Source organism: Ambystoma mexicanum, chromosome 3q (genome assembly GCF_040938575.1).
Source record: "Ambystoma mexicanum isolate Mex_15411 chromosome 3q, UKY_AmexF1_1, whole genome shotgun sequence".
NCBI lineage: Eukaryota > Metazoa > Chordata > Amphibia > Caudata > Ambystomatidae > Ambystoma > Ambystoma mexicanum.
In genome coordinates this window covers 1,168,602,664-1,168,622,415 of record NC_090926.1, presented here as the reverse complement: position 1 = coordinate 1,168,622,415, position 19,752 = coordinate 1,168,602,664, and the positions used below count along the sequence as shown (strand labels likewise).

General features: G+C 43.2%; 1 protein-coding gene across 1 annotated transcript in view; it reads left to right on the top strand.

Annotated features, from left to right (window-relative positions):
• Positions 1 to 19,752, top strand: part of COLGALT1 (collagen beta(1-O)galactosyltransferase 1) — a 143,021-nt gene that overhangs the window by 96,887 nt on the left and 26,382 nt on the right. Inside the window, exons 7-8 of the mRNA XM_069604006.1 lie at positions 1,882 to 1,958; positions 3,235 to 3,341. Of these exons, the coding sequence (XP_069460107.1) occupies positions 1,882 to 1,958; positions 3,235 to 3,341 (184 nt within the window). The remainder of the gene's footprint in view (positions 1 to 1,881; positions 1,959 to 3,234; positions 3,342 to 19,752) is intronic.

Here is a 19,752-nt window from a genome sequence, read left to right as displayed (position 1 = left end):
GTAATTGCCCTTTCCTGGATTGGTTCATGCCAGTTCCTACAGGTGGGTTCTTAGGTCACCTGTTATGGTGAACGGGAAAGCCCCTGAACCCTAGCCAAACCCAATCAGGGTAGAGTAACAGATCAGTAAGGCTTCGACTCAGGGGGGCGTGAGTGTGTTCTACAGTGAGATGCACTCAAATAAGTCAAATTAGAAGATGTACCAAAATATCCATTTATGTATTGGGCTTTTGAATACAGTCTAAGCAAACTACTATTATATATGGTTTGATGAAGGCCAATTGTTATTTACATCTTGTGTTTCTGCGTTAGGCTTCTTGAGGAGATGAATAGCAGTAGCTCCTTTGGGGCTTGTCGGAATGGTGCCCCAATTCATGAGTCGTGGGGATATCGGCAGCTGGTGAGAACAGTGCTAGTAGTTTATGCATTTTAGGATGACCAGCATCAACAATGAACATTACTTGTTTTATTTAAATACCTGAATTGATTTTAAATTCTTTTCAGAGAAATAAAGTATAAAAGCTTGCATTAGGGGAAGGTTGGGGAGGCCTGAGAATACATTTATTTGAAAAACATTGATAGTTGATCATGAAACAAAAAGATATAGCCCGAACGTCTATCCAGGTAAATGGGATAGCATTGGGATTGTAGTTTTTCATCCCTAGAAAAGATCACATGAGTCTTTGTATATGGATTGAAGTTTGAGTTGGTTGTTCATATTGTAAGGATGCTAATAAGATATTGTGCAGTTGTTTGATCTGGTTAGTGTAGCAAGCTTTTCAGATTTTCCGGGGGTAGTGGAGCTGTTGGCACATAACATATACACTGTCTACTAGGTTGTCGGCAAAATGAGTCCATGTCAGATGGCTGGTACCTAAGTAGACCCGAATAAGTAAGGACATGGGAGATGTTAAGCGGCAATGGAACTGATTCACGATGTTGCATAGTAGGATATTCCAGTGACTTCAATTGTAAATCCCTAAAAGGCCACCATCAGATCTGACCTTGTGGTTCTGGCAGATCATTTTGGATCTGTGGGCAGGAGGGTCATGTCTGCCATGATAGGGTTGCTGTGCTCTGTGATCCATTAGCTGATAAACAAATTGAGGATTTCTCAGCCATTGCCTTCAAACCTTTACTAACAAGTATGTATTAATGATTATGCGGGCCATTTCTGTTGCTATGCTGTGATATTCACACGTCTTAGTTCTGACAAAGTAAAAGAGATGGTGACTAGCAAAGGATTTGGGCTATGAGACAAAGTGCAGATGAGCTTGGTTTGTGTGTGCACAAGGCATTCCTGACCTGCATGTCTCCTCTAGAGAAGTGTCTACATCTAAGGTTCCTGTTTGAGATCCCACCCAGGGTAGGGGTGTCGCTATGAGCTCCAATGGAGCTAGAAGGTGGAGTTACTGGGCAGCCCACAAGTAGGGAAGGATAAAAGTGGAGAAATAATCAGACTGCCAAAGCAGTAGAATGAAAGAATCCAACACAAGTTAAAATCTACATGTAACTGATGCTAGATGCCCTTGTGCACAATGATCAAAAGTACAAGTAAATAATTCCAATCTTGGTCCCTAGGCTTGACACCCTTTGGGATAAAAGGAAACAGATGGTTTGGTCAAATATGGCTGCGATCGGCTGTGGCACGCGTCACTAGTGCTCCCTGGCACCCGGACAGACTGATCTGCACCTCCTGAGGACCAGTCTTGCGCACACCTATATGAACTCTCCTGTGCTCCCCTAGTAGCCATTCCTTTTGTACAGTAGATTGTTCTCCTAGATCGTGCTCATTTTTACCAAAGGCTTACTTTTTCAGCTCTTTGTTCCACGCATGATGTATGACCAGTGATTTATCGACTTTCTTGATCTTCCTTCACAGTGCGAAACCCACCTGTAGAACCTTCACGCTTTGTGTACATCCCATCCAAGGTCCCCGACAAGATGGGTTTAGACGAGGTAAGAACGATGCTTGCATTTGGGGCTCTTTGGACCTTGTAGAGGAAACTGGAGGCTTCTGCTTTATACAGGTTGTATGGTATAGAGGAATTGGTCCTATCTGTATTACTCGAGAAGACTGGCCCAGAATGGTGCCAGGTGTGGCAATGGCTACATTTGGGGGACACTGGCATTTTCTGGTCTAACTGTGAATACCTCTTAGTGGAAGCTTTAGGTTTGAGTGCTAGCTTTGAACTATCCATGAATGCTAAACCTAGGCCCCCCTGCCCTTGTCACGCCACATAGCAATGGCTATGATGAAGATTGAAGAGAAACTCTCACCAGTCTGGAGGGCAACCTGTTTGGCAGGGGACAATAGGTTAAACCTCGCTTCACTGTCTGAGCCATACCACAGCATTTCTGATAATCTGATATGATATATATTTAATTTATATCGCGCTCATACACAAGTTTTTCAGAGCGTGACCAAGCAAAGGGAGGGGAAACGGGAGAAACAACAAACGATCTTACTAGGCCCAGTGACATTTAGAACGCGCAAGGGCATGGAAAGGGGGTGGAAAGTGCGAGGGGGGGGGGCGAAAGTGGAAAGTTCAGAACAGAGGAGAGAACAGAATACATAATAAGGGCACTAAAATAAATTAATAGTCGGTAGAAGTGGTAGTGCAGCCAGCCAGTGGCAAGTTCATGGTTAGTCAGATAGGGTATATCTGGTAAGTGCATAGTAAAAAAAAAGGGGGACTGTATGGGTACAGATAGAGAGCCCAGTGCAGGGGGTGGCCTGGAGGCAGTGCAGGAGGGAGGCAGGGTGAGCAGATGCCTGAGCCCAAAGGACAGAGGGTGGCCAGGTGCATTTAGGAAATGCCTCCTGCTCTAGTGTCTTGGTTATGAGTATCAGTCTTGATGGCAATTTAGGTGGTTGCACAAAGATATGCAGCACACAATGGAGCCGGTCTTGTTCCATGAACACTGGTGTGGGAATTTGCAAGTGTTCAGGTGTGTCCGCTAATCGGAGGTGCCATTTGATTGCTCAAGTGGTGAAATGTTCTGTTGTAGAGGATTCTCTGGCATTCATGGCTGCCAAGATGTGATATATGATTATAATTTTCTAATCAAGCGATTGGTGTACAGGGTTCTCTGCTTGGTGGGGCGCGGCAATTATTGTGATCCGTCTTCGATGTTGGGGATATCTCAGAAGTCCAAGGATGCTGCCCTTAGATATGGGAACTGACGCGAGGCACATGCCCAAGTTAACGATTGCCATCTTGTCTTCCTCCAGGTATTCATGATTAACCTAAAGCATCGGACAGATCGTCGCGATAAGATGCTGAAGGCTCTGTACGAGCAGCAGATCGACAGCAAGATTGTCAATGCTGTGGATGGAAAGTAGGTGCTGGCTTCTTTATACTATAATATTGGGCCAAAAGTCTGTCCGCCGCCAGCAATGGGCATTTCGTGATGGGTGCTGTTGGAAGGTTTTTCCTAGATCCTGAGCTTGGGAGTTCAGGACGATCAATCAATATCTAGGTTGCTGGGCTTGACTTTGTATGCCTGAACCAGGCTGATACAAAGGCACTTTATGGCAAACCATACAATAAGAGATTGTCCACATAATCTGCTAGTACATTTTTAAAAAAAATGTTTTATAGATATACAGGGAGGAACAATGCTCTTTTGATCACAAAAGAACGTACAATAGATAAGAAATCATATTTGACGGGAAGCAGTGAGCTTCTTACAATGGGGTGAGTTTGTGCGACTTGATCAGGTTGTGGAGGGGAGTGAATGGAACGGTCCCCGGGGGCAATACATGGGTGGACATAAATAGATTAAGGACAGCCAGCATTAGACATTTTTAAGTGCAGGATGTGACCATGATAGAAGCAGAGACGGTGAGGGACAGATGCAGGTGAATGGGTGCACATGTAAATGAGCGAGTGAATGTGTGTGCTTGTGTTGAATGCCTGCATTACTTAGCGGTAATCTTCAATAATCCTAGCCCCACACTTCCTCTTCCCAGTACTTGATAATAAAGCACTTTGCATCTTATAGAAGTACTGGGAGGAGGAAGCGGGACGTGGAGGTAATACTGGGCCTGGGAGCCGATTTTGGTGGTTGGAGTCGAGGGGGAGGGGGAGAGGGAGGGGAAGGATGGGTCAGGAGGGAGGGGGCACTAATAAATAACCATCCAGGAAAAGCAAGCATGATATGGATTAGTGGCTAAACTCCTATTTTGGTACAGCCAGTGTGATCATTTGTTACTGTGGCATGACATTTCTACTGGCTAGATTCTAATTCTGGTTCAGCTAGTCTATCCATGTCTTACTGTGGCTTGATGTTCTGGGCATTTCTGAAAAAGCAATCGTAAATTACCTGGCTTGATTGGCATTTGGGTGCAGCCAGTCTAGCTTTCACTTACTGTGGCATGCTATATTTTTCTGGGCATCTATGATGAAGTAAGCATGCTAAGTGTTATTACGTGGTTAGATTGACATTTTGATGCAGCCCATCTACATATCTTACAGTAGCATGGCATTTATTTTTACTGTGCATCAAGACTACAGCAAACATGGTAAGTGTTATTACGTGTCTGGTCTACATTGTGAAGCCAGTTTTCACATGTTCTCTTATTGTGGCATTGTATTTTTAATAGCAAATGATGGTAAACTAGCTCAGCAGGTTGAACGCTCACTTCTGCGATCTGTGTGATCTGCAGGTTCGAATCCCAGCGAGGCCAACTCAGCCTTTTATTCTTTCGATTTTGATAAATGAGTACCAACTTTGGTTGGGATGATAATTGTATGTAAATATGTGCTATTGTAGCACTTTGGCGAAATCACTATATAAATAACTAATCATTATCATGAATTAAAGCAGTAATACTCCTGTGCACTGTTGGTGTCGCGCATCTATTGGATTTCTGGATGCTGTACTATCGCAGCAACTGGCAATGTTTAGGGGCTCTACTTATCATATAATGACAATACCTGACATAGAGCTGTAATTGACATAATATGGACATAGCCGGCCATACAATACTGAAGTAAAAGGCATCAAGAAGTATGACACAGACAAGGGATATCAAGTTGAACTAAAGAATATTTATTAACTTAAATGTCAGGATGTTTGAAGGCATAACTTGCCCTATGCTAACATGGGATTTCCCTACCTGAATAAAACTACAGAAAGTCTGGGTCAAATAGTTCAACTTGTCTGTGTCCAAAACGTATCCTTGCCTTCACAACTACAATAAACCAGTTTGTAGGGATGTAAAAAGCCAAAAGCAACTGTGTTCAACAAAAGGTTCTAAGCTTTTTCCAGCTCGCAGCTTTCAGCCCCCTTTCTCAAGTATAAAATAGTTCCACAAAAATGCTCAGTGATCTTTTACAAGTTCAAGATTATATGGTTTTGAAACAATCCTCAGAGTTCCGTTCCCAAGTTACAAGCATCACAGTTCAAAGCAACAAAAGAAAGCGCCTCGAGGTTCCGTCCTCAAAGACAACAAAGCTAGTTCATGAAGTCTCAGGGTTCTCTTCCTCAAGACTTGTATTTTATCACAGTTCAAAACGCAAAAGAAAGGGACTCCACTGTTCTCTTTGGCCCATGACAGTTCACTTCCTTTCTTCATATAATAGGGTTAACTCCAAGATTCTATCTGATTAATTGAGTTAACTTCACAACATGCAGTGGTTTAATTGAACTTGAAAGTGCAGTTGCTTCAGAATTTCAGCACGCAGTGGTTTTGAATGATTGCAAAGTTCCATTCACTGCTAAATTCAGCATGCATTGTTTTCTTTTTAATTATAAAGTTTGTATTCAATTCGGTGGTCTTTGGGCATTGGTGTGGCTTACAATCTTGTTTTCATTCAGCCCGCTCTAGAATATTTATGCCCTTTTCACTTTAAAAAACACTTCCCAATACTGACTTTTTTCGAAAACAGTTGTACTTGACGACACCTACTACGTGACCATTCCGATACGTTCAACAATGGAAAAGGTCTGGGACCGGAGAAATTCGAAAATGTGCTCTTATGATGCATGCGACAACTCCGTTACTATAAAGTATTTCAGCACAATGGAAGTGTTCATTCACTCGTGCTCGCGCACTGGGTTTCTTATTTCATAGAAACTCCCTGGCCTATTTAGTAGCTGTCCTTGTAACGCGGAGCAAACAAACTGCAGGTTCTGCTGCCAGGGATCCAACTCATGCCCCTTAGACACCACTGGGCTGGCTTCTCGCCATAAGGAATGAGCACTTTGACTCAAATGGAAAGGGGCAGACTTTCCACCCGGCTCCCTTATCCACCGCCAGCAGGCTCCACGGAGCTCCTGCTCTCGCGTCAGGCTGTTACAGACCACCTCTTCTTGCAGTCCCCTGCATCTTGGTGTGCTGTGCGCCACAGACCTTCTCATAGCGGTTCCCTCCAACAGCTCACCTCTTTCAACAAGGGTCCTGGCTGATCAGTCTTCCCTGCTGCTGCTCTGTGTTGCTTTTTCCTCCTCCTTTCTATACACCAGCAACCCTCTAACAAGTTGCAGGTGTGCTTTCTCAATCGGCTTTGCCTGACCATGATTAGGAGGACATGCCTGACCTTCTGACCTCCTTGCAGGCATCTTATTCATCCAAGTACCAATGTGGTGGCAATGTGTGGCATTTGTTACTCTTAGTTGCCTCTTCCTTGTCTCAGTACTGTCAAGTGTCCCGTAAAGGTGGAGGTGGTAGGGTTAGGTTGTTGATCACTAGGAAAAGGGGGGCAGACATGTCTCACCTGAGGTCATCCCAATCCTTATGGACCCTCCACCCAGGTGATCCTTCCTCGCTTCTCTACCCCTAGGGTCCGGATCCAAAAGCGATGGCCTTTCCCTTGTCACCTGCACAGAGAATTCCAAGGGGTTTAGGAGTGAGGACACCCTCAGGTTTCTCGCACATCAATGGCCGTGCCTCGCCCTCTGAGTCTATTGGGTCTAATCCTATCATATCATGACCCCATCCATGGCATATGAAGGCGGCTAAAAATGTGGTTGCTATCTATAAGATATTATTGTCTGCTTTAGTACCTATTTGGTATTTTAAAAATTGTACATTTGTACTTCTGGGGATGTCACCAGGGTTAAAGAGGAACTGTTGACATCCAGGTCAAGTCAGCGCCATTGCTTCCTCTGATCTATGCAGCCAAACCATTTTTTATCTACTGAGAATTGCTTCCATCATCAGAACCTTAATGGGCACAAGACTAGATTACTGCAACGTCCTCCTTGCTGGCACTACAGCAAAGAACTTGAAGAAACTACAAATAATCCAAAACAACGCACTACGCACCTCCCTCAATATCCCCAGAGAAAGCACATCTGCTGCTAGACGCCAAGTCCACTGGCTCCCCATCAAAGAATGCATCCTATTCAAAACCCTTGCCATCACTCACAATTGCATCAATCACACAGCCCCCTACCTTTCCTCGAAAGTAATGAGAACAAGCTCCTCCAGACCGACGAGAACACCTTATTCCCACTGACTCATAATCCCAAAAGTCAAACGAGCCAGAGCAGGTAGAGCTAGCTTCCCCTTCATAGCTTCCAGACATTGGAACTCATTGCCACTCACCCTCAGACCAATACTCACACCTTGCAATCCGCAAATCGCTCAAAACTTGGCTGTTCAACTAACCTCTGCCCACCGTCCCTCTTTGCCCCAGGTATGCTTACTCAAGTTTCCTGTAATCGATGAATTGCTACACCGCATGTACAACGCCATGCACCACTGTAACTATTTCGTCTACCACTGTAAACAACTCACCACTGTTGTTATATTTTGAATACTATGTTTACCTTTGTAACCAAGCAGCCTACTTCCCTCTGTAACAGCGCCACAATACCTACGGGCTGCTGTGTGCTATACAAATAAAAATAAATAAATGGGGAGTGTGAGGAAGGTCAGGAGAGTCTCTAATTTTAGAGCAAAGTATTCAGCAGGTCATTAGCTGTGAGAGTGCAGTTGATAGATCTAGGTTTAGGACGAGTGAGTTTAAGGTGCTCTGTAGCAGGCGAGGATGGTTGGAGTGAGTCAATGAGAGGTAGAATTCCCTTTTCGGTCCATTAACAGTAGACTTGACTGAGTTCAGGGCAGAGAGGTAGAGTTTCACATCCTCATGCGAAAGGGGATGCCTCCATTTGCGCAGCAGCCGACGCATGTCTGTGCGGAATGCAGTGGTTTGTGTATGGATTTTAGAACCAATACAAATGCACTGTGTTCCAATAGGCTGAATGCAAGAAAACAGCTGCGGGGTAGCCTTTAAAACTGCCTGCTCAAGACCTGTGCACTGCTTGTACCCAGTGGTTTCTTATTGACACCTGTTGTCAGTTGGAACAAAGTATAAGGAACATTATCTGGTGGGAGAAAATGACACTGGAGAAGTCTCTTCAGAAGAACCACCAGGTGTTGAACACCTACCAAGGAGAGTGACTCGCTCATGGACAACGCCTCTGGGGTATAATGAATCTACTTTGTTAGCCAGGATTGCATTCACGGTAGCCAAGACGGTGCAGATGGTGACCAAGTTGTTCAAGAAATGTAAGTTGCTGTCTTGGGTAGTCCTGTCTTGCAGATCCTCTCCATTTCTAGTCCTTTCCAGCAGGGTCTATTTTCCGGACGTAGGTTAAGTGGAAAGAAGTGCTATTCAGTGGAACCGAAACTACTGGAGGTGTTCTGCCGTGCCTGCTCAGTTAAGGGACGGGAGAATCAGTGTGTATCCTGTTAGGGAATTTGACGAAGTCCACTTGTGGTAGGACTTTAGAAGGCTCACTCTTCAATGTACAGGGCTTCAACTTTTAGGTTTAGCCTGAAATACCCAAAATGTTTAGTAGCTATGGTCGAGCAATCAGGCTTAGTCTAAGAGGGAGGAGGGCTGTAGTTATTATCATTATCTTTATTGTTTTGGTTTGTATAAACCTTTACAATTTTACAAAATCTACAAATATGTTCAAAACGTTTCAGAATTCATAAATATACAACAATAAAAGGATAAAACAAGAAACATTCCTAAAAGACATTACACATATTTCTAGAATTTTCATTAAAATTTACAGGTTGTTGGCCCCAAGTGGATACATTTACATGTGGGTACAACTGAAATTTTAAGCGTTCTTAACTTAAGATTCTTTTTCATAACAAGTCTACATTTTGAAATAAGTACATCAGTCAAAAATAGCTTTCTAGTCTTAAATAATAATATTAGACCATGGGCGAAGATCAATTACTGTGTCTAGGGTTCAACCTTAGTGATCATTCTAAGGCACATATGTTATACAAGAATTAATGCACTTTCATTTTTAAGGCAATTTGATTTTCATGTAACATTTCCTTCCACAATTTACCTCGATCAACATTAGTTGTATCTAATACAAATTTTGAGAAGCTTTCATTTCTTTCTTGAGCTAATTTAGGACAGACCACTAACGGATGCATCAAAGTTTCGTTTTGCTCTGTGATATTACAAAATCTGCAACCAACCTTCTGCATATTCAAACCACGAATTGTCAAAATGTCATTAGTGCTCAAGATATTAAATCTGAATCTCATCATTCTATTCCTAAACAGCCTCGATGGATATTTTACTAGATATTTTTCTGGAATCGGAAACCATTTCCAAAATTAGACTATTTGAGAATATAACTTTGAGTTCAACAGTATAACATTGTTTTCTAAACAGTCATACGCTTTTACTGTTTCTTTGACTTTCCCATAATTTCTTAAGAGTATCCACTGTTAAACCCACTTTCATCAATATGGTTTCACAAGCTGCTGTTAGATCTGACATAAAGTTTCCCTTTTCTACTACTTTCAGATGGCAGTATAAAGATTCTCTATCTGCAGTCAAGCATTTTCTAAACAATGCTAGTTGTTTTAGATGCATCATGCAGGATATAGAGGTTAAACCTAATTCATACCTGATCATTTCAAAAGGAGTGCATTTCGGTATATAGAATAGTATTTTGCGGCTTCTAAGCTTTTCAGAAAAGGCACCAAGGATTCAGGTAGAAATTCCATACCATAAATTAGGTTTGGGATAATCTTTAGTCTGTGGCCAGGGTGAATTTACTAAATCTTCTCTCTATAGACTTAATTTGATTCGTGGCCTTTTTTTGCTTTCATTAGGAGATTTGTTTTTCAAGAACACATTAGGATTGGAACTATACACTGTGTAGCCCAAGAATCTTGATTGACTCTTAATCTGTACGCCACCACAGTTCCAAAATAAAAATGCAGGAGTCGTCTTTTTACTTCCACCTTGAAAGATAATCGTTTTCGTTGGATTAATTTTTAGTTTTCTTTCATCAATAAACTCCCCAAAATCATTGATCAATCTTTGCAAGCCTATTTTTGAGCCATCCAGTAATAAAAAATCGTCAGCATAAGCTATCCATCTAATGATATGCCCACCAAACTTTAAGCCAACCAGGCCACTAGAGTTTAACTTTTTTCCGGCTTCTGCAACGTACAAATTAAAAAGTGTAGCTGCCAGCCTGCAGCCTTGTTTTAGACCATTGGCCGTTGTGATTTCATTAGATAGTAAGCCTTTATTGTTTAACCTCACTGGCATGACAGTATCTGAATATAGGTGGATGATTACATTCAGTAGACCATTATCAATCCCCAAGGACGGTAGAGTTTTCCATAATGTGGGTCTGTCGACTAAGTCAAACGCCGAGGTCAAGTCCATTGATGCTATATAAATCTGTTCACAGGTTTTTTGTTTCGCCAAGCTCATTAGTTGGTGCAATAGGAGAACAACCCGCATCGGTGCCAATGTATTTTCTAAAACCTATCTGTCTAAAATCCAAAATCTTTGTCATCCATCCATGATGTCAGTTTCTCAAGACTATGGCAGCAAATATCTTGGACTCAATGTTTAAAAGGGTAATGGGTCTATAATTTTACGGACTCGTCCTGTCCCCTTTCTTAAATATCAATATAACATAAGACATTTTCCATGATTCTCTTACAAATGTCACTACAAATTATATGCAGTAGTTTCAACCATATATAAGGATGGCTTTTCAGAATTAGAAATAAGTGGTTTGGTCCAGGGGTGGAGGTTGATTTTTTGATATATCTTAAGATATTTGATTCCGTGATATTCAAAGACCATTTTTCCTCTTCGCCATTTATTGCTATCCACGATTCTGATGACTTTTTATAAAGATTACTGCAATGTTCAATCCATGTTTGAGAATCAATAGGATTCACTTGAGCTTGATATTGGGCTGCATGCGAGCTATTTATAATGGACCAATACATATGTGGGTTAACAGCGCTCATTGCTTTAAGCATTGATTCTCCATCGTTTTGGGCAATCTGGGCCTTGATATTTTTTTGCCAATTTTTGTATTTCTGTTTAATTGACCTGATCTTATGATTACGCACCACAACATCACCAGACTCTTTATTTAGCTTTCGAATGGACTTCCTCATGGCTGCTTTCTTTATCTTAACAGCCTGGCTAAATGAGTGATTATGGAGTTTGTTCCCCTAGCTTAACGCCATTAAAAACTTTACTAGTGCATTAACTATATATTCTGCAAATAAGTTTACTGAGTATTTTGCACATTTTATATCGTATGTAGAAAGTTCATAATCCTGGGACAGGATGCTGTTAACTTCCCCCACTTTGTGTCGAGACCACTTCACGCATTAACCATTATTGCTTACTTCTCGCTGAATTGGAAACTGTGAGTCATCCGCATATTTTCTTGCCCATGGTAAAGCTAGGCCGAGCATTACATGATCACTGTTTACAGAAGATAGTACATCCAGGTTGTTACAATTCCAAGTATCTTGTGTAGTCATAAATATATAGTCTAAAGTTGCACTCTTACCTCTAGCATGCCAAGTGGGTTTAGAATTAAAAACTAGCGTCGTGTTCCTGCTTTTACAATGATCTAGCCATAGCCTTCCTCTATTTATTTGATCTGATCTATTAGGTGTGATTATTCTATTCGTTAACATATCGTCTTTGGATTGGTTGCAGTCTGCGTTTTAAGTCTCCGGCTCTAATGATGGAACCTATAGGATGACTATCTAGCCAGTTATCAAATATATCATTAAGACTTACAAATAATTCCCCGAGCTGTTGGTTAATCATATTGCAGGCATTCCAATAAATGTTACATATCAGGATATATTTTGTGGAAGCATTAGTAAGCAATTCAAAGCTCGCTACTATACAGCAGTCCATAACAATAAAACTCTGTTCCAGCACAATACTTTCTTCTATTCGGTATGCTAATGCTAGACCACCACTAGGTCTTCCACGCGGACCCTGTAATGCTGGTAAACCTATAATATTGTAACCATCCATATATAGATTGCCAGTGGCCCACGTTTCTTGTAACAAAATGAAATCAAACTCATTCAGCTTTATACAGTCAAAATCATCCCTAAGCAACTGTTTGTGGCCCCTAGTGTTCCAGGTGACTAGGTGGTAGTGGAACTCTTTATTAAAGGGGTTTTTGGGAAGATTTTAGTTGCTCTATGGACTCTCTAAGGGAGGTGGCCAGCAGCCTCCATTCCTCCATATCTTTTAAGCAAGCCTTTGCCTCGGGCACCACAGAGAACCCATCACAAGCAATAGACCGTATATCACTATTTTTGCCGTAATTTCCATCTCTGCTTTTTGTTCTCTTACTTTCCACTTTTTTAATATCATTATTGGGGAATGGAACAATGTCGAATCCTTTTTTTTGCAGAGATCCTGCTTCTTTTAAGATCAGGTTTCTAACCAAAGGTAAGTTGATAACAAGGTGGACATAGTCATACCGATAATTGTATACGAAGTCAACTAATTGTATGTCTAAAGTAGTTATCAAGCTTAATTCTGGAATGCCGCCAAATAGATTTAAGATATATGGTCTGTTCAGGGCTCTGGGTCCTCCCTCTTCAAAAACGTAATACATTGTGAGGCTTGGCTCATTGGGATAAGCTGGTGGTCTAAGATGGCCTATATCATTGTTAGAAAAAACAGAGTAGTTATGGTCTGCAGCTGTATCGTCCATGCTTCGTTCTTGCTCTCCATCTCCATTATTACATGTTGTACTATATACTTGTTGCGAATTACAGTTAGATCCCGAGTGTGTTACCGCAGAATTTAACTTTACCTCTGACTTTTGTGACATCAAAGCCATTTTGTTAGTTAATATTTTATCAATTATTTTACTCAGAACTTGTTCTGACGTACCCTTATTGATCTAGTCTTTTAGCGGCTGTATTTCATTCGCATCTGTACATTTAACAACACCTGTAGACTTTTCCTTCACACACTTACCCAAATGGGGAGTCTTCACCTTATTTCCCTCTGTTGCTAGTTTCTGCTTTTTGCTGCATCTCATCAACACAAATTAACGATTGATCATTAGCACTATTAAGAGCATTAATATAAGCGAGACCCGCAGATGCTGGAGAGTTACCTCGTGAAATCATCTCTGGATTTTTAAAGATGCCCGCCACACCTCTTTCCAATATTCTTAAGTTTGTGTCTATTCTGTCAGACACTTCTGTATATTCTTTCATGGGAACACTGCGAGGTGGCTTTACAGTTTTCCCTTTTTTTTTTGTTGCACTGTAGTGTCAGACACCTTTCTTGTTTCTTCTTGGGTGGATTCCTTGACTATCGGGTAATCCTCCATGTCTTCTCGCAGATCCACATCTCGCATGAACTTGCGAGAAGACATGTTTAGACTCCCGCTCTTTACTGCGTTTGTTTTTGCGGTTACCTTTTTTCTTTCCTTTTAAGGGGTTTAGATGCCTCTTTGACAGGGCAGCTGGTAATGGCTGCATTCCTTCTCTACTCACTCCCGAGTTGGCTATTGAATCAACCATGATAACCGACTCCTTTTCATTAAGTAACACAGATCTGTCTGGTGTCGCGCTAATAGCGTCCGTCTTATTGGCCACTTGTGGCTCATACTCCGCATTGGAAGACGAAGACTCTTGGTACCTTTCCTCTCGATTAACGTTCTTACTTGAGCCTTCATACCATTCAGCTATAAGCGTTCGACAAAGATCTTGTAAAGCAGTAATAGCCATAACTATTTCATTTAACATCCTCGATTGGTTTTTTAACTCTATAAGCATCAGGCTATTTATATTTTCATGTGGCACTTCCTTATCATGCTTGTATATATTACTTTTACTACCCTGGAGTGATCCTTCTTCCTCAATAGAATCAAGATGCTGAGAAAGGCCAAGTAAGGTTATCTCACCTGTCCCAAAAATAAGGAGTGTTGGGAAACAGTAAACTCGAGTTCATTGTGCTATTATCATCTGTTCCATTTGTTTGGAGCCTTCAGTATATAGACATTGGGAATTGTTTATTATTTCCCCACAATTTCCATTTGCCAGCTCAGCTGTTTCAGTGGGAAGCGTTTGAGCACAGTCCACATTTTCATCATCTTTGTCGGACGAGAGCGCACTTATAGTCTCCCCCGCTAAAGCCATGCTGGCTCGCCTAGTCATAATTGTTCTTAGTGTGTTCAAATTGCGCATCGGTTTGTTTGGGTTTGTGGCCATTCTTTAAATATAGGTTATATAGCTAAACAAACTCATTGCATCACAAATAATCTTCCACCCATATGTACTCGCCTGCAGCAGCACTGCGCATCTAACTACAGCCCACAATCAACATTACGAGCAAGTGTATCGCTCGCCCTCGTTTCAGTCGTGTTAACACATGACATCACTAGCATAGAAAAGTAATCTGCATTATCGGCGAGTAGCACACTCCCTCAGTACAATCGTGTTAGCACACTGCTTCAACAACAAAGAGGTATAGTCTGCATTTCTAGTACAAGTATTGCCCTCCCTCAGATCACCCGGTTTCAACAACAGAAGTACAATCCGCATTACCGGCACAAGTATTGCTCTCCCCCATTCGTACGTGTTAACATCCAGATTCAACAACAACAACAAAAAATACGATCTACATTGCCGGCACAGGATGCACCCTACCTCCGTTCGTTCGTGTTAACACACAACTTCAATAACAAGGAAAAGCAGTCCACATTTAAAGATTGCTACTTGCATGAAACATTACCCTCATGGAAAGCAATTTTCAAAGGTTTACTCATCGTGACGTTTCATCTCAGATGTTGGGGGAGACAAAGCGCCTGCCTGGGGAGAAAAAAAAAGAGAGGAAACCTTGCAAACCTCACAAGCCAAACGGGCGAAACAGGCTACTTACGAGGCTACTTGCTGATGGCGCGCGGCCTCGCAATATGTAGGCTCCTCCTCAAAAGTGGGCGTGGCCTGCATAAAAGGGATATAACCTATAGTAATTTAGTGTGGATTCTATTTTCTAATATTAGTGAAGACGCTATAGTATAGTGTATATGTTCATTAATCACCAGTAAGGTTGGTTAGGTTGAATGTCCTTTCTTCCTTGGGCTTCTCAGACGGCAGGTTACTGCTGATCCAAATGTACGATCTTCAGAGCAAGACGAGTGTAGCCAGGCGAAACAGGCTACTTGCTGAGGGCTGTAGTTAGTACAAAGATCTTTTGAGTACACATAGAATCAAGGAAACACACACTGTAGTTGTATAAAAAAAGGATTATTTATTCTATACATTAGGGCAATGTGCAATTCAGGTAAGTAAGGAATGTTTCACACACATTTTCAGTAGGACATTTGCTGTGGCAATACTCACTTCAATAGTAGACCTTTAGATGATAAACTGTTAAGTATCAAGAGTTGCTGTGGGTTAGGAAATCATTTATCAACCAACATTTACTATATAGCAATACTGGCAAGTTGGATAACTTTGTGTAGGCCTAAACCTTTAAAAGTCCAACTTTGACTGGGGAATGAGAGTCTCAAATGTCAGATGGAGGCACTGGAGGACCAGTGACCCGTGGGTGGCTGAACAAAGGAAGGCGGGCGCTGGCAAAGTTGTCAAATTCACAGATGACGCTTTTTGTAGCAAGTAAGTAATGAAGCTGGATTCAAAGGATTCTGGGGGTCTAGGTAGGTCACCTGAAGGATTTCAGCCTAAAGGGCTGATGTCCTAAGGCCTGGTCATCAACAGGTTTTCAGCCGGAACTGCGCTTACTGCAACGATGCATCCCAGCTATGCCAGAGGTCCCCGGGTATTTGGATATTGCAAACCTGGAAGTTTGCAGCTCGTCGCAAGATGGCTCAAACTGTAGATGATCGCCAGACTGGTTGGGTCCACCAGTCCAAGGGAGGAAGTCGTCCGGTCTAGATCTTCCCTGTCCCACAGAAGGAAGAGCTGGAGCAGCAGCGGTCACTGTCGACTTAAGCGGTTGCTGAAGGTGGCTGCAGGCGTCTCTTCTTCGGAATGGATCTTCCAGTGGTCGACTCAGGCTTCAGCATCAAGACCCTTTCCTTTTATGCAGGAAACCAGCCAGCCAGTCGGCATGCATGCTACATTCAAACTTTGGGTAGTGGCTGTCCCATGGGTGCAGTAAGGCTGCCAGTCAGAACTGGATCCAAGCAGAGACACTGGAGGACCAAGACCTGAAAATATCGTTGACCTCCCAGTTTCCTGTCCTCCAAGACACTGGAGGCTCCGGGCGGGCTTCCCAATGGGAGGTCGGTGAAGGCCAAGGAATGAGTGGAACTGCCCCCACCTAGGTCGGGAGAAGAAGGCTCAAGAAAGGACAAGTTGTTGGCAGTTGATGAAAAAAGAAGACTGGCACCATTTGGGAACAAGGGTGTCCCATGTGTCCCTTACCACAGCTACGAATACAGCCTGCGATGTCACAAAATCGGTCGAAAATCATCCATTGCTACCAGCCACTCTGTTATGATATGGCATTTGTAACGCGCCTATACACAAGTGTTTCAAGGCGCGACGAGGCAGGGGGGGGGGTAACAAGGGGAGACGGACAACGATCCTACTAGGCCAGGTGTCATTCAGATAGTGCAAGGGTAAGGGGATTGGGAAAAGTGCAAGTACAAGGGGAAGGGGAGAGGGGGGGGGGGGGAAGTGCTGTACATGGTTAGTAGAATACAAGATAAATAATAGGGCCAACTGGTGGCAGGTGCAAGGTAAGTGCCGGGAGAAGGGGCTGAAGGATACAGAGACAAGCCGTAGTGCAGGTAGGCAGTGCAGGGAAGATTGGCTGGGCCAAGGACCAAGATCGGTGAGTGGCCCAGTAGCAGATTCAGTGCAGGTTCAGTGAATTTAGCAGGGGAGAGAGGGAGAGAAAGCGGAGGCAAAGAGGAAGGTTTTGAGGTGCTTCCGGATCCGGAGATGGTTCTCCTCAAGTTTCAGGTAGGCAGGAAGGCTGTTCCAGAGGGAGGCCCCTGCTGCAGAGTGATCTACCCCCAGCTTGTTGCTTGGAGAAGCGGCTGACCCTGAGGTAGTTGGAGGTGGATGAGCGAAGAGCTCGAGAAGGAAGATATTTCGGAAGAGAGAGTTGAAGGTATTTTGGCCCAAGGCCCCAGAAGGCCTTGTGGACAATGCAGAGGGTTTTGAACTTAATCCTCGCAGTCACTGGGAGCCAGTGTAGTGATTTCAGTCCTGGAGAGATACGGTCCCTGGGCTTGAGCCCAAGGACAAGTCTCGCAGTCCTGTTCTGGATGAGTTGCAAAGGGCGGAGAGTAGAGGCAGGAAGATTTAGATAGAGGCTGTTACAGTAGTCCAGCTTCGAGAGAACCAGGGCTCTGGAGACAGTGAGCTTCTGGGGGAAGGAGAGGAAAGGAAGGATACCCCTGAGGAGGTGTAGCTGGTAGTGTGACTTCTTAGAGATGTCAGATATGTGAGGAGAGAAAGAGAGTGTGGAGTCGAAGATGACCCCAAGGTTTTTTGCCTTGCAGGTAGGCGCAGGAAGAGGGCCAAGGGGGGTTAGACTTGTCACTGTAAGTGAAAGTTACAGGAGAGGTGAGAAAAGGATACACTGTGTCCCATCAGCACTCCACATAAGGTACAACCTATACCCCTATCCTGATAACATTAAGTTGGCACAGGAAAATCAAGGAAAAACCTAGGGGGAAGCTCAAGGAGCTTGCAGCAACACTGCATAGAAGGGGCGGTCTTCTACAATGGGAACATGCAGATGCCATGAAAGTTAGAGCAAAGGGGACGCTGTCAAGAGAAACCAAAAAGGGTTCTCCAAGTCGCATATAAATGAGTTCCCACTCACTCAGGAGGGACAGACAAAAATCCAATAGTCATCAAATAGTGCTGGGGGCCTCACTAAGTGGGGAGAATTACACACATGAAAATTCTACTTTACTGATAATCTGCTGAAGTCTGATCAACCGGTAGGGAAAAGCAAAAATGTTAGGAGATTCTGACAGTTGTTCACTGCCGTTTACTCAGGTTTTCCTACTTTTATTATTTTAATTGGCCAAACGAGGGCGCTTCCTTCGCCATGTGCAGGAACCTGGGGTGGATCTTTTATACATGAGCCGTAATGTCACTGTACTTGTTTTAATAAATATTACTCCTGCATTCTTGGGTAGTAGAACTGCTTCCCGTTGAGCCACTGCAGCATAGGCTAATACATTATTTTTGCAGTTTTTGTATAAATAATGCCAAAATGGCATTTAATTTTGAAATGTTTTGAAAAGAGTTTTACTTCCTAATACTGCTTCTGTAGCTCATGTGTGTTTGACACTGAATCAGCATTCCTGCAAGTTCCACTGGAATCTGATTTCTTAAATGGTCTAGGATGTTTTAGTGGTGAAACGGGATTTGGATCGCAAGCCTTTGGAAAGGATGAGATCATCACTATGAGCTCCTGTTTTCCAGAGTGTTTTGTCCACTGTCACCAAAGCCCAGTCGGTACTCCAGCATCTTGGAGGAATAGGAGCTTTGTCCATTACTCTATTGACCAGTATTTTGTAGCGTTTGCAGTAACTGGGTGTCTCGCATGATCACAAATGCTGCACCATATAATTGGGCATATGGTCATGGCCATGATCAGGCGATAACACAGCAGCGAAATCGGGAGCAGGCTCAGCACAGCTTCCCTCGATGTTTGATGTCAGAATTATAAGATATGATAGGTTATTTATAACACGCTTAATACCCAGAGGTTTCTAAGCGCAGACCCGGGGATCAAACCTGTGTTGCTCTGTGTTGTCTGTCTTGCTTCCAAGGCAAGCACGTTGCCCCTGAGCTATCCGCCCGAGACAATGGCAACGGCTGCAACGAGGTAGCCCAAGAGAGCTGGTCAGTTCACCGTTTGTTCCAGGTACGCTTCCGAAGGAATCGATCCTCGAGCAGGGGTCGAGACAGGTATCCCCCCACCGTTCCAAGGGCCTTCTTGTAGTCAGGCAGAGGAGCAGGGCTTTACCGGGACACCACTGTAGTCGATGCTGGTCAGCTACAGCTGTGGTCATCGGGTCAACAACAGGCTGCTCTTCTTCGTAGAGGTCTTGGCTCCAAAGATGATCTGCCGAACCGTCACGGGAGTCCTCCATTTATCTAAGATTCATGCAGGGAGCAAGCCCACTAATGGAAAGGAGCTGCTCCATTCAAACAACCAGTGGCTATCAAATCATGGCCCAGCAACAGACTTTCAGGCAGAGATGTGGATTGTGATGAGACATCGCCAGCCCTCTGTTCTGGCTCAAATACACAACATACCTTGGCCCATGAAACCCACAGTACAAAGTGTGCTAGGAAAATAAAAGAAAAACAGTAAAAATATCACAGCTGCCCCCGCTTGTTCCAAAAAAAGCCATTATATAAAAGAGATGGAAAGTATCCTAACTGCACTTCACTTTAAGACTATGTGTGCAATTGTAACAATACAAGAATTCCAGAGTCTGTGAA